The sequence below is a fragment of the Monopterus albus genome, unplaced genomic scaffold (genome assembly GCF_001952655.1).
Source record: "Monopterus albus unplaced genomic scaffold, M_albus_1.0 scaffold535.1, whole genome shotgun sequence".
NCBI classification, from domain to species: Eukaryota; Metazoa; Chordata; class Actinopteri; order Synbranchiformes; family Synbranchidae; genus Monopterus; species Monopterus albus.
The window spans coordinates 21,851-34,503 of record NW_018128415.1 but is presented as its reverse complement, the minus strand read 5'-3'; the positions used below and the strand labels follow the sequence as shown (position 1 = coordinate 34,503).

General features: G+C 38.0%; 4 protein-coding genes across 7 annotated transcripts in view; 2 read left to right on the top strand and 2 right to left on the bottom strand.

Annotated features, from left to right (window-relative positions):
- The window catches only part of LOC109953036 (coiled-coil domain-containing protein 158), a 9,742-nt gene extending 8,572 nt beyond the window's left edge, over positions 1 to 1,170 (bottom strand). For both annotated transcript variants that reach the window (XM_020588384.1, XM_020588385.1), the window contains exons 1-3: positions 706 to 1,170; positions 530 to 587; positions 191 to 291 (exon numbers count right to left, since the gene is read on the bottom strand). In XM_020588384.1, coding sequence (XP_020444040.1) covers positions 191 to 291; positions 530 to 587; positions 706 to 835 — 289 coding nt within the window. In that variant the 5' untranslated portion in view covers positions 836 to 1,170. The remainder of the gene's footprint in view (positions 1 to 190; positions 292 to 529; positions 588 to 705) is intronic.
- On the top strand, positions 814 to 11,663 carry LOC109953037 (sia-alpha-2,3-Gal-beta-1,4-GlcNAc-R:alpha 2,8-sialyltransferase-like). 3 transcript variants are annotated; one of them, XM_020588389.1, is made up of 5 exons: positions 4,326 to 5,317; positions 6,252 to 6,374; positions 6,732 to 6,907; positions 7,013 to 7,289; positions 7,795 to 11,663. In XM_020588389.1, exons 1-5 carry the CDS (start codon positions 5,160 to 5,162, stop codon positions 8,078 to 8,080), a joined length of 1,020 nt encoding a protein of 339 aa, XP_020444045.1. In that variant the 5' UTR covers positions 4,326 to 5,159; the 3' UTR covers positions 8,081 to 11,663. The 3 variants fall into 3 exon arrangements, with proteins under 3 accessions (XP_020444046.1, XP_020444045.1, XP_020444043.1); XM_020588390.1 differs by lacking the exon at positions 4,326 to 5,317 and adding an exon at positions 814 to 879 and having other exon boundaries at positions 6,732 to 7,289; XM_020588387.1 differs by having other exon boundaries at positions 6,732 to 7,289.
- LOC109953039 (cyclin-G2-like) lies at positions 1,265 to 4,296 on the top strand. The gene is made up of 8 exons (XM_020588391.1): positions 1,265 to 1,414; positions 1,915 to 2,038; positions 2,152 to 2,289; positions 2,451 to 2,701; positions 2,849 to 2,927; positions 3,020 to 3,118; positions 3,440 to 3,642; positions 3,848 to 4,296. The coding sequence occupies exons 2-8, from the start codon at positions 1,916 to 1,918 to the stop codon at positions 3,945 to 3,947; spliced, it is 993 nt and encodes a 330-aa protein (XP_020444047.1). The 5' UTR covers positions 1,265 to 1,414; position 1,915; the 3' UTR covers positions 3,948 to 4,296.
- Positions 11,664 to 12,372: 709 nt separating the features above from the next.
- Positions 12,373 to 12,653, bottom strand: part of LOC109953033 (ras-related protein Rab-27B-like) — a 3,706-nt gene continuing 3,425 nt past the window's right edge. Inside the window, exon 6 of the mRNA XM_020588377.1 lies at positions 12,373 to 12,444. Within this exon, the coding sequence (XP_020444033.1) occupies positions 12,373 to 12,444 (72 nt within the window). The remainder of the gene's footprint in view (positions 12,445 to 12,653) is intronic.

The window sequence follows — 12,653 nt, the reverse complement described above, 5'->3', positions numbered from 1 at the left end:
TCAACCGTTTCTTTAATCAAATGACATAAATAATTAAGATGAACATTCAGCTTTATCACTTGTGGTGTTTTCAGCTAGTATATCAAAAAGTGGGTAAGACATGAAACAAACAAGCCTTTACTAAACACATTTTTGTCTCTCTGTCTGAAGTTACGTTAATAAAATGTTGGGTAGTTATGTTTGTACTCACAGACATTAGTGCATCCAAACCTCTCCAAGGCTTCTTTTGTTGCATTTTCTACTTCTTCTTGAAGTTGCTGGGTTTCCTTGGTGCACCTATCAAGCTCCTCACTGTCAAGAAATAAAAGGTTATACAAGAACATTTATTATTACCACTTTGTTATTGTCCTGCTGGGTAACATTACACTTATATTATGAATTGGTATAGGCAGTGAAACAGTGCTCCATTAGCAACTAACTATGTGTTACTTTTCCACTGCGTATACAAGATTAACATTTGTCTCAAATTGTTAAACATTTCTTAATATTATAATCTATTACTATAATCTATTATTAATCTATCTGTTACCTCAGTTCATCCAGAGTCAGAGTGTTGAATCTCAGCCGATGAGCGATGTCATGGTTTTCTATAAAGTTAAACAGATGACTTGTAGACAGAGCATTTCAACAAGAAGACCGCTGAGCAAAGTGGCTAACGGGTAAACAGAGGGTTTCCCCAAACTTTCACTTGTAAATTTCACTTACCAGCAGCCTCTGCTGCTGCTTGTGTTAATTTTGTATGGTCCGGTGGAGGTTCAAAATGTAAAACACGAGCACCATTATTCCTGGAAAGCCCCAAACTCTGGTGCTTTGAGGACTGAAACCCCGATGGCATCTCTCTTCACATTCATAACAATATCATCTATTTGTATTTATAAGGTATGCTATGTAAACAAACAGCTATCTAAATTGTCAGCAGCTAACGTTAGCTAGCAAGTTGTTGTTCATCGTATAATTTCATCTCCATGGAAACAGCATCATTTTCCAATTCCTGGTTATTCTTAACACCGACAGTAATTCAGCGCATCTTGGCGGTAATATTAACATGATCAGACTGGCTATGTTCGACGTAAGAGTAAAATATACTCGGTTCAATGATATGACATTAAATTGATTTTAAAAAAGTACCGTTAGCACCAACACTTTAAAACAACCCGTCAACATCCGCTTCTTTACCGCGGTTTATTGTGACGCATGCACGTAAGATAAGACGGTTCAAGCGGTGCATGTTGGTCATTGTAGTGTACAAGTAGGTCAGCGGTTGTTTGTAGGGCGGACTCTCTTTCCAGGAGGGCTTAGGGATCTTTTTAACATTTTCCGTGCATCACCGTAGTCAGAACTGAAACATGAAGAACAGAGGTTAATTAAACAACAGCGCTGTCATTATCCTGCACGTCGATGACTTCTGGCCAAGGTAAGTTGACATATTTTTGTTAATTTGTGCTAGCAAGCAAACAAGTTGGCATTGATATATTTTGTGTTTGCGACCCCTTCAGGTGTTTAGCATTTACTTATAAATGTTAAGGATGTTAACCAAACTCCATTTTTATTAGGAAAATTACGTTGAAATTTAAATTGACGGTGAAAGTCGTCCGAAATGTGTAATAGTGTCATTGTTTTTATCGACTGGGTGACCTAGTTTCTCTTGTTTAATAGACGTTTACATGTAGCCCAAACTAATGCAAACACAAACTTTGACTGCGGGTGTGTGTTGTTTTGATTGAATATATTTTGTACTTTAGTCACTTATATCACTTTATAACAGCCATGTTATTTGTGCAGTTTGGGGCGTGGGGGGGGTCGGTCTTCCAGTGACATCCGACACCTAGTACGTGCGGTTTAGGGGCGAGCTCTTCTCCAGCCTTGTTCTCATGGATTACAATGTAGAGTTGTTGACATATTTTTGTTTTCCAGGATGCGGGATCTTCAAGTCATTGACAGCTTGCTCTTGAAAGAGTTGAAGTTATGTTGTGCGAAAGAGTACAGTTTTCTTCCCAAAGAGGCCGGACTGAAGCTGATGGAGATGGCTTCCACAGAAGTAACACACTGACCTACTTTTAAGTTACATTTTGCTTGTCTGTGCAGGCACATGAGTCTGCTAAAGTGTATACTTTTATCAGTGATGCTTTAAACATAATATTTCAATTTTAGAATCCCAGTGGATTGTCGGCAAAATGCAGGGACGCCAGAGTGGAGGAACTGTGGGGCCTGACCAGCTTCTTTGGCTACAGCACCCAAACTTTTGTTCAAGCGGTCAATATGCTCGACAGATTCCTCACCATCATGAAGGTAAGAATTTAACAAATCATTCAAGTGTAATATCTTTTCCAAAGCAACATTGATTTATGTTTAATAGGAAGAATAGGAAGAAAGCATAACAGCAATGACCTGGTCTAACTTTGAATCATGGATGTTGATGCACTTTTATAACTGTTGCATTACTGCGTCAGGTGCAGCCCAAACACTTGCCTTGTATCGGAGTGGGCTGTCTTCACATCGCAGCCAAAATGGTTGAGGAAGAGAGCAATGTCCCCCCCACCCATGAGCTCATTAGAATCAGCCAAAGCAGGTTCACTGTGTCAGACCTCTGCCGCATGGAGAAGATCATCTCAGAGAAGCTTAGCGTGGAGCCCGAGGCAGTGACAGCCTTAACCTTTCTGCACCTCTACTACTCAGCCTTCACATCTCTGTCTGCGGGAAGGTAAACGTAATGTTTTTAAACATCTTTGGCTTGGCCCTGTTGGCATTTCTGATGCACTGCTCCAGTTTGCATGGAGTTGGTTAAACAGATGCTGTTGCATGAGGCTTGTACCAGCAGATCACATTAGAATTCCCTCTATATTTTAAGGGAGGAGATCCCAAGCATTGGGAGACTGGAAGCCCAGCTAAAAGCGTGCTTATGTCGACTTGTTTTCTCTAAAGCAAAAGTAAGAATTGTTTACAGGCGACAATTTCACGACATAGTAGCATTCACTTTGAGTCTCAGGACTTGCTAATCTGTTGTTTTCCTTCTTCACAGCCATCAGTGCTGGCGCTGTCCCTCATTGCTCAAGAGTTTGAAGCCCTCCAGTCCATCACCGTGCTGAAGATTGTCCAGCAATTCCAAAGACATCTGAAGGTATAAATGCAGTAGGCCTGCCAGGGCTGTAGGGTGCCACAGCTTCAACTGTTTTCTCGATTAATTAATACTGTAATATGTGAATATAGCAAAAAAAAAATGGCCATCACAAATTATAAACTATGGCAATGTCTTTACGTGTCTTATTTTGGCCAATGAGTTGTCCAAGATAAAAAGCATTTCTTACATTTTTCATGTATTATACAATGTGGCATGCACATATACTATACGTGATGAGTCAAACAACACTTAACAATGGCATATTTTAAGACTGTTTCTGCCTGCAGCGTCTCATATATTTCTTGTTTGTTGTCTTCATAGATTAGCAACACCGAGCTTTTCCACTGGAAGGAACTTGTGGCCAAATGCATGACAGAGTACCGCTCAAGTGAATGTAACAAACCAGACAACAAAAAGCTTGTTTGGATCGTGTCCAGGAGAACGGCACAGAATCTTCAGGCCAATCATGTCAGTGTACCTGGTCTACCAACTATTCCTGAGGGGAACTGGGATGAGAGTGAAAGGTTACTAATCCAGTTTTTCTATTCTCCTCTGTCTCACCAGTTTTTCACAGTGCACACCTAGGGACAGGTTCGGATAGTTGGTTTGATTGTGGATTTGGCCCCTCACACTTCACAACTTTACATGACAGTAGTTCATGCTTATATGAGGATGGATTTGGAATTTAAGGGCAGCAATGAGTACTAATGGTCTTTTCTTCTCTTGCAGTGAGGACATGAGCTGTGGAGAGGACAGTCCGTGTGGCTCGCCAGGCAGTGATGGTGAAGGAGCATTTTTCCCCTCCGCCTTTCTCAGGTGTAGAAAGTGATCAATCCTCATTGATGCAGTAGTGTCCTGTGAATTTAAGGTCACCATTTTTCAGAACAGACCGGTGTATTTCACTTGTTGTACCATGTGCACCATATGTATGCAAAGTTTCAATCATTAAGTGCCTGTGTTAATTCATTTACTGTTTCTTTTTAATATTTAAAAAACATATCATAATAATGCAAAATGGAAAATTGCAGTACCTTGGCAGCTTGTGGGTAATACAGGTGAACGTCTTTTTCCCAGATGTTTTCTTTGTATTTGTTTGTGTCCAAGCCTGACACATTCCAGGAAAAAGAATAAGAAGAACTGGAAGTTCACTCATTGTTGAATACTACCTAACACACTAGCTTATCGTATTATGCAAATGTATGTTTATCTATGTGCATACACATTTCTAATGTGACACACGGTATTGTGAAAATACTGTACTGACTGTATATGCTTGGATATATTGAAATATGTGATTGTGAATGGATGTTTGTTTACCAAGCTTACTGTAAAGACTGTTAAAATGTACATATCATGTAAACAAACAAAATGTAAAATGTTTATCTTTTGTGAATGCAACATACTGTGTTGATTTTGGATATGATGTTGAATATTTTGGAAGGATTAGAAATAATGCTTCCAAATAATAATTCTTTTTATCTACTTAATCCGTATATATGTTCTTTGTTTGTGTTTATTTTTTCAGTTCGCTTGCTTCTTTCAGTTGTCCATTGTGGTAAACTGGGACATTGCCCATAGTTATTTCAGAAACAAGAGATTTGACTGTCTGTTCCTCTGATCCTTTCTCATTTTAAGCCTCTTCTCTAGTAGATTCACTTCGTTATCAGACAAGCTTTTATGTCTGCTGAACGCTGCAGAGAAGCCTGGTTCACTGTGTGAAGGGGTGGAAATGGTGGTGGTGATGATGCTAGTGCTGGTGGATGGGGTTTGTGTTGGCACGCAGTTCTGCTCCATTTCCTTGATTAAACTGGCAGCCAGTAGGGGAGTCGCGGCTGTTCAGGCAGAGGAATGAGATCTGACCACGCCTTGGCATCTTCACTATGCTGCCGACTACTACTAGCCGTCCATTTTATACCATTATATGAGCCGATGAGCGCCAGTTTGTCTGTATCGTGTAGACAGGCAGCAGCAGTGTGCAGTCCCGGCGATGACAATATAGGCCTTGCTGCAGCTTCATACGGGGAATGAAAACGCGCATAAGATGGCCCGCATCGCCAAGGCTCTGGGTTTGGTGATTCTGTGTGTCGCTGTGCTCATACTGTCGCTCATCAGCTATGTCTCTCTGAGGAAAGACAGCTTCTTCACTTCCTCTAAATATGATATGGGAGGTCCTAGGATTATGTTTCACGCAGGATTTCGGTGAGTGATCATTTTCGGCACAGACTGTAGGTATAGTCGATGTGATGCAGACCATGGTTGGTGTAAATATCAACAGGAGACAGGCCTACTGATTCAACCTGGATGTGAAAAACCAGCGCAACGCATCACTTGTGCTTCCTGTCAATCAAACACTGAGCTTTCCATGGTGCTGATGTTGATGGTGTGATGAGCTGTATACGTTCAAATAAAGTACCATTTTATGAAGACTAACGTATATAGAGATATTGTGACATGTACATCAATATCAGGTTTTGTGGCTCAAGGGAAAGTATTTTTAAAATGGACTGTATTATAAGGTACTAGCAGTACCTCCATGTACATTATACTAATTTATACTTGTTCAGTGAAGTTGATTGGCAATTAAAATTACCAGTTAGATTGATAAATCAGATTATTAATACAAAATCAAACCAACAAATACCCCTTCTTCTAGACTAAGATGAAATTAGCTTCACCTTTGCTGCAACTTTAAACTCTTGGACACATTAATGCATCAATAATTATAATGTATTATTCTGAAATGGGTCCTTCTGCATAATGAGTAAGTTACTGGCACTTTAAGTAAATTGTAATGCTACTACACTTGTACTTTTATTTAAGTTGAATGTATGACTTTACTACACTGCGCTGCTAGTTTTACATACATAAGAGAGCACTTATTGTGTGTAGGCACACATGCTTAATGCACAACTATTTATACTTCTTCTCCACTACATTTAAAAGAGAACTATTATACTTTTTTTCCTCACTACATTTATCTGAGAGCTACTTGAGAGTTTGAAAATCCAAATTTTTATACATACAAAATATATGATCATCTTATAATTAGTGTGGTAAGAAACCAAGTACTTCTACTCAAACACTGTAATCATGCTGATGACTCAGCATATTTTTTTCCTGTCACTGTTTTCAGGTCTCAGTATGCCATGAATTTTCTGAACCCCTCCTTCATCCCTTTAACCAACGCCCTAAATGAGGAGCTCCAAGGAAAGCCGTATAAATGGAAGTTCAACAAGACTGCTTTTTATCAACAGAGGTAAGAGATTTTAATTTTCATCTGCACTTGACTTTGTAAAGGAGCAAAATGGCCATGTAGTTTAAGAAAAAGCTGTTCCCTCATGGATACTGTTACTGTAAGGAATTTGGGTTTCTACTGTATGTTTCAAAGCTTCAGCGCTGGCATCTCCCACATCTCCTTGGGCTCTAGGACACTAACATTATTTTCACAAATTTATCACATTTTTATAAACAAAAAGGGATGCATAAGATGGTATTAGCTAGATGGTGACTTACCTACAGAAATAAGACCTTAAAATGGGCTCATAAATATAAAGGTATACAGGACACCTCCTGTAGCTGCCTGTAATCGTGCAAAACATTTTTCTTTTTATAGGAAAGATATCTTCAGCTTTATCGACATTCCCAAGAACTTCTCCCTCACAAAGAACAGCGTGCAAGTTGGCCAGCTGATGCACTTCGACTACTCCAGCCACAAATATGTCTTCTCCATCAGCAACAGCTTCAAATCCCTGCTCCCAGACACCTCTCCTATCCTTAACAAGCACTACAGTATGTGTGCTGTGGTAGGGAACAGCGGCATCCTGACAGGTAGCCACTGCGGCCCAGAAATCGACCAGGCTGACTTTGTCTTCCGCTGCAACTTTGCCCCCACAGAGGTCTACTTCAAGGATGTGGGAAGGAAGACCAACCTGACCACCTTCAACCCCAGCATCCTGGAGAGGTACTACAATAACCTGCTGACCATTCAAGACAGGAATAATTTCTTCCTCAGCCTGAAGAAGCTGGAGGGAGCCATCCTGTGGATCCCTGCCTTCTTCCTCCATACCTCAGCCACAGTAACCAGGACCCTGGTGGACTTCTTTGTGGAGCACAAGGGCCAACTGAAGGTGGACCTGGCCTGGCCAGGAAATATCATGCATAATATTAACAAGTAAGAGTCTTGATCTGATCAATTATACACAACTGAACCAATTAAATATACATTTATACATATGTTATACTTAAAACATTTTAATACTCAGTGCCAGAGACACGTTTTGGTCCGTCTATCTCAGGCAGTGACGTTTAGCATATGAATGTCTAGGGCTTAATGAAAAGCCACTAAAAAATATAAACATTGAATAAAGAATGATTTTTTTTAGCTACCTCCCTTATTTATACACATGTACCACATGAAATAGGTTCTGTTCCAAGGCTGGAATTTTAGTTACTGGTTTAGTTACTAATGTCAATGAGATTTTGAATGAGGTTTTCTTCAGCTCTCTATAATTAAGCAGGGGGCTTTGGGATAGACTCATGATCTCAATATCTCTATATCTGAAGAAACTGACAACACTAAAACTGCAATAAAAGGTTAGGCACTGTATTCTGCACAATCAAAGGCATTTGGAATTAATTTCTGCTTTTGAACAACTAATTTGTCATTTCTCTCACAGATACTGGAAGACTAAAAGCCTCTCTCCCAAACGTCTCAGCACTGGAATCCTCATGTACACACTGGCCACCGCTATGTGTGATGAGGTCCATCTCTATGGATTCTGGCCCTTCGGTTGGGACCCCAACACAGGCAAGGAGCTGCCTTATCACTACTATGACAAGAAAGGGACCAAATTCACCACCAAGTGGCAGGAAGCCCACCAGCTTCCCAGCGAGTTCAAGCTTCTCTACAAGCTGTATAAGGAAGGTGTGACCAAACTCAGCCTGACGCACTGCCCAGCGTAGACATACAATGAGTGTTGGATGGTTTAAGTGGTGACTCCAGAGACTGTGATCCAGATCCATCAGCTCACTTCAGTTGTGATGCACAGTGCATGATAAGTGTTATAGCAATTTATGAAGCCCTCATTCTACAAACACATACATCACACAGTAATTTTACTCATTGGGTATATTGTTGTGTTCAGTACTACAGTTAGGACTTTTATGCTGCTCAGTTGATTCCATTATTCTCTTTTGCATGGCTGCTGGCTGTGGATAAACAGCTCAAACAAAACAAATGTCTATTTTAATTGGAGTCCGCAGGGGATGCGGCTGCGGAAACACAAATAGTTAAATCTTCCAGTTCTATTTAATACAGTATTGATTGATTAATCGCCTTTTACAACAGTATCCTGATTCTATACACTGAAATCACTGCCTAATCTCAGGGAAGGAGTTAGATCAGTGTTTTTTGTAATCAGATTCAATGCCTCATGAGAGGTGCAGCTCCTGTTTTTAGGCCTTCTCCCCTGATGAGGTGTTAGACAATCTGCTCTGGAAGATGGTATTTGTTTACAATACTGTTCTCTAAATATGTATATTAAGTACTTGTGTGCCATTTTTTTCTGTACACAGTGTGACTGTCCTCTTCACGTTTTTGGAATAATGTTCAACATTCCAACAATAAGCCATAAATTCATGGACAGAACATTGTCATTACAATACAGGATTTTAGAAAGCAGTATCAGCCTACATTAGGTTCTGAGATTGTAAGACATTTGAAAGTACTTCCAACCACAATACAAGTCTATATCCATTCTAATGGCTAAATTTGAGTCAGATTTTCTTGATTTTTAAAATTAAATAAATAAACACCTGCCAATCTTTGAAAAACAAAAAATGTCTTTAAACGTGTATTGCTGTTCTCAAGGTCGTCTTGTTCCAGAATCCTCAAACCATCTAGACCAAAAATATTTAGTCCCCAGCATGATAAAAATACTTTTTTTTTTAATCCACTTCTCAAGTTGCTACTCTATTTCCTGACATATATCCTTGCTCTTTTACAACACAAGAGAAACAATGACACATTATTTAGTTTGAAAAAATAAAAGTAAGTTTGGCCCATGTACAGTATAAATTGAGCAATGACATTTTTTGCATTTGTCAAAAAATTGCAGAGTATTTAATTTTCAGAAAATCAGCTGCTTAGTTCTGTGTCTCAAAAGTAATGGTAATACAGTACATGTGGATCACAAAATGGGGCCAATGCTGCACTGGAATATTTGTAAAATCCATTAGTTTGTATGTCAAGTTAGTTTTCAACTTCATGGTGATGACAAGTGTTCAGGAAGTCACTGCTCCTGGGCAGGAAAACCACAAATTGTCATTTTTACAGAACTTTTTTGTACAGATTAAAGAAATAAAGATGTATTGAAATTTGCATTTAGAGGTGCTTGTTGATGGAAATTGTTAGCCTATCGTTGGACAGAGCCAGGCTAGCTGTTTTCAGCTGCTGGTGTCTGAACTTCAGGCATGTGACTGATATTGATCTTCAAGACAATGGATCAAGGTTCCCAAACTGTTTTTCCATCAAAGTATATTTTAGCTAGTACAGTCATTATGCTGTACAACTTCCAAAAGTAAGTAAGTAAGTTAGCTAGGACTTCGTTACACATATTCAAGCAGTTTACCATGAGTGGGAAATACTTATTTGGCCACTTAGTGCAACATTACCAATATAACATCTTGTTTTTTGAATGATATTGTACTGAGTTTACATTTTTACACAGTTTGACAACTAATCAAATTCCCTATTATCTCTTTCACTCTTCAGTCTAAACAGGTCATACATTAGCAAGCTAATGTTAGCTTTTTCAGTTAGTTTTATTAGCTGCAGTTGTAGCAGGTGTAGGCCTATATATAATATTTAACAGAAGTAGTTTGTGTCCTAAAACCTGTTCTAATTTAGTAATGCTTAAATCTCCACTTAGGTAACACAAACTAGATTTTAACTAAGCTTAAAAGAAATACTTTTGGATCAATGAAAAATGGAGGGAAAATTTCACAATTCTTACTAATGGGGCAAAAATCTTGTAACCTTAATCACTGCGATAGAATGACCAAAGTATCAGAAAATAGTTTCTTATAGTTTCTTCAATTATTTAATATTCACCTACAGGTGACTTTCAGGTTTACCACTATTTCAGTAGCAAAAATAATAAAGAAGAGAATATACTATTTAATATAGAGCTTTTTTTGATGAGGGAAAATTATTTATTCATCACGTAGCCATATCAATTCCAATATTTGTCAGATAAGACAGAGAAATGAATGAATGATATATAACTTGCTGCATCTTGTATAAAGAGCATGGTTCATTTAAGTGACATTGCATGCAAGGCACTACCAAATCTTTTAGGCTAGTTTTATACAAGCTTTTTGATGATTGTTTTGAGGGTAAACTTTAGTTCTTTGCTATTGTTTGTATTTCTGATAGTGTATTCCTTAAGAATATCACCAGTGTCTTTGTATGAGAGATGTTAATTGAAGGATAAAAAGAAACCTACTGCTATATTCCACATGGGACCAAACCTCTACAGATAAATTTAAAGATGAACAAGCTTTATTTTTTATAACTGTCGATAATCTTTTGGTTCTCAAAAACAGTCTGCTCCATGCACCAGACTGAAGCAGTCTGGGGTTGAGGAGACTTGGTTCAAATAGTTAAAGCTGGCCACATGACCAACTCATGACTTCGCAACATGCGCTGAGGTTTAGTACACAGAGAAATGCAACCATTCACATCAGATGCAGTGTGTGGTTCTGTGCTCATTCACATTTAGTGTGGCAGGCATTTGCTTGCTGTCCTGTCCCACCCAAAAGTGTTTTTTTGGTTTGTTTCCTTAGGCAACATTTAAGATTACTGTAGGTTTCGCCTCAAGTCACAGTGCAGTTACCACAACAACCATGAAAACGTATGTGATGAAGAAGTTAGGGCAGTTAATTGATGTCATACTTTAGATGTGTTCATTTAAGAATCATTTCTGTAGCCTATATTATTCGGAATATTTTGTACGTACACCAAAGACCACGTGTTCAAAGGACGGTTACATTAGCAGATTGGCCTGGGGGTTTTGGAAGCTGTATGAAAGCTAACAAACATTATTGTAGAAAAAACAGAATATTCTTTTGTCTATCGTTAAAATTTATGTTGATTATCTTAAAAATTATTTAAAACGTAGGCTTTAGGAATTCACAAAAATAGCTTGTTTGTGTTTTCCTCATGGAAATGTGTGTTAGACAGCCAAAGTAATGTGATGAGACTTATTTGTGACTCCATGAATGTTGTCGTTGGTTGATTTGTTTGAGAAATCCGGTGATGCCGACATTAAAAAGTTTCTCTTAATTTTCAGTCAGTGTGTAGAATGTGTGAACACAATAATGGCACTAACAACGTTTCTGAAGAATGTAATTAGACTTAGAATAACAGCTTAGCTTTTTTGTGTAGTGTATTTAATTTACCAGAGAGTGACATACATTACCTAAACATAATATGTTTTTATTGCAAATGCTGCAATATACAGGATTTGTTCCAAAAACCCTTTAACATTCTTGTGCTTGTGTTCAATCTGCATGGCAACATTGTTCCATAATGCACAAAAAAAAACTTGGCTGCTTATGTACATGTCATTTAAAAGACATGAAACTAGGTTGTTCTAACAAAAACTATCATCAATATAAAGAAACTACATATTTCTTCCATCAATGCCGCAGTGTGTCAAATAAAAACTGCTCTGACCAGTTTGAAGATGATAATTGGCTTTTTTGCTGAATTACAACCATTTGGCACCTTTAAACAGGGTTTCTGCAGGGTTCACAAAGTTAAATTATAAGACTGTTTAAAGCTTTTTAAATACTACAGAGTCTGATTTAATATTTTTTTACACTATACCAGTCAAAGAATTAAAGTGTAATAGAAAAACGGTAAAGACCGTATGTCCTACAAATATTTCTCACATTTGTTCTGTACTTCCCAGCAGTATATAACAATAATTACAATGATATAATAAATGCAGCCTAAACCCGAATAAACAACATAAAATAGACAGATGGATTAATCTGTTATAATGCTTAGTTAAGTTATTTTACTGTAAGTAGGAGAAACTGGCTATAAAACATTTATAACTAACATTATTTAGGACCTTTATAAATTAAATTTAGGCTACTTTATAAAACATTTAAAGCCTGGTTTTATGAACATTCAAATTCAAGAACTGCAGATATCCTGTTAAAATATCTCACAATATCATATATATTCATTTACTATGTACAGTTGTTAAAGTCTTGTACTCCTCCTCTCCCTCCTCTTTCTCTCTTGTGCACAGGCACTGAACAAATAACAAACAACAAATATCAAGAGAGTCTTCACACCATAATAACAATGTTGCTTTAAGTGAATTGGGCCAGATTTCCAAAGCTCTACTCAGCTTTGGATAATCTTCTACCTCACCTAACAGGCACCACAGTCAAGCTCCAGAAAATAGTGTCTGAAAATGCAGACTTGATTGGAGCAAAAGTGTAAAGAGTTTTCATCAGC

Excerpts from the sequence above, each read along its gene's own strand:
- LOC109953037 (XM_020588387.1), top strand. The coding sequence starts at position 5,160 with ATGGCCCGCATCGCCAAGGCTCTGGGTTTGGTGATTCTGTGTGTCGCT. Across the intron at positions 5,318-6,251 it reads ATGTTTCACGCAGGATTTCG|GTCTCAGTATGCCATGAATT; the intron begins GTGAGTGATCAT and ends CACTGTTTTCAG. Across the intron at positions 6,375-6,731 it reads ACTGCTTTTTATCAACAGAG|GAAAGATATCTTCAGCTTTA; the intron begins GTAAGAGATTTT and ends TTCTTTTTATAG.
- LOC109953039 (XM_020588391.1), top strand. The coding sequence starts at position 1,916 with ATGCGGGATCTTCAAGTCATTGACAGCTTGCTCTTGAAAGAGTTGAAG. Across the intron at positions 2,290-2,450 it reads GATTCCTCACCATCATGAAG|GTGCAGCCCAAACACTTGCC; the intron begins GTAAGAATTTAA and ends TTACTGCGTCAG. Across the intron at positions 3,643-3,847 it reads AACTGGGATGAGAGTGAAAG|TGAGGACATGAGCTGTGGAG; the intron begins GTTACTAATCCA and ends CTTCTCTTGCAG.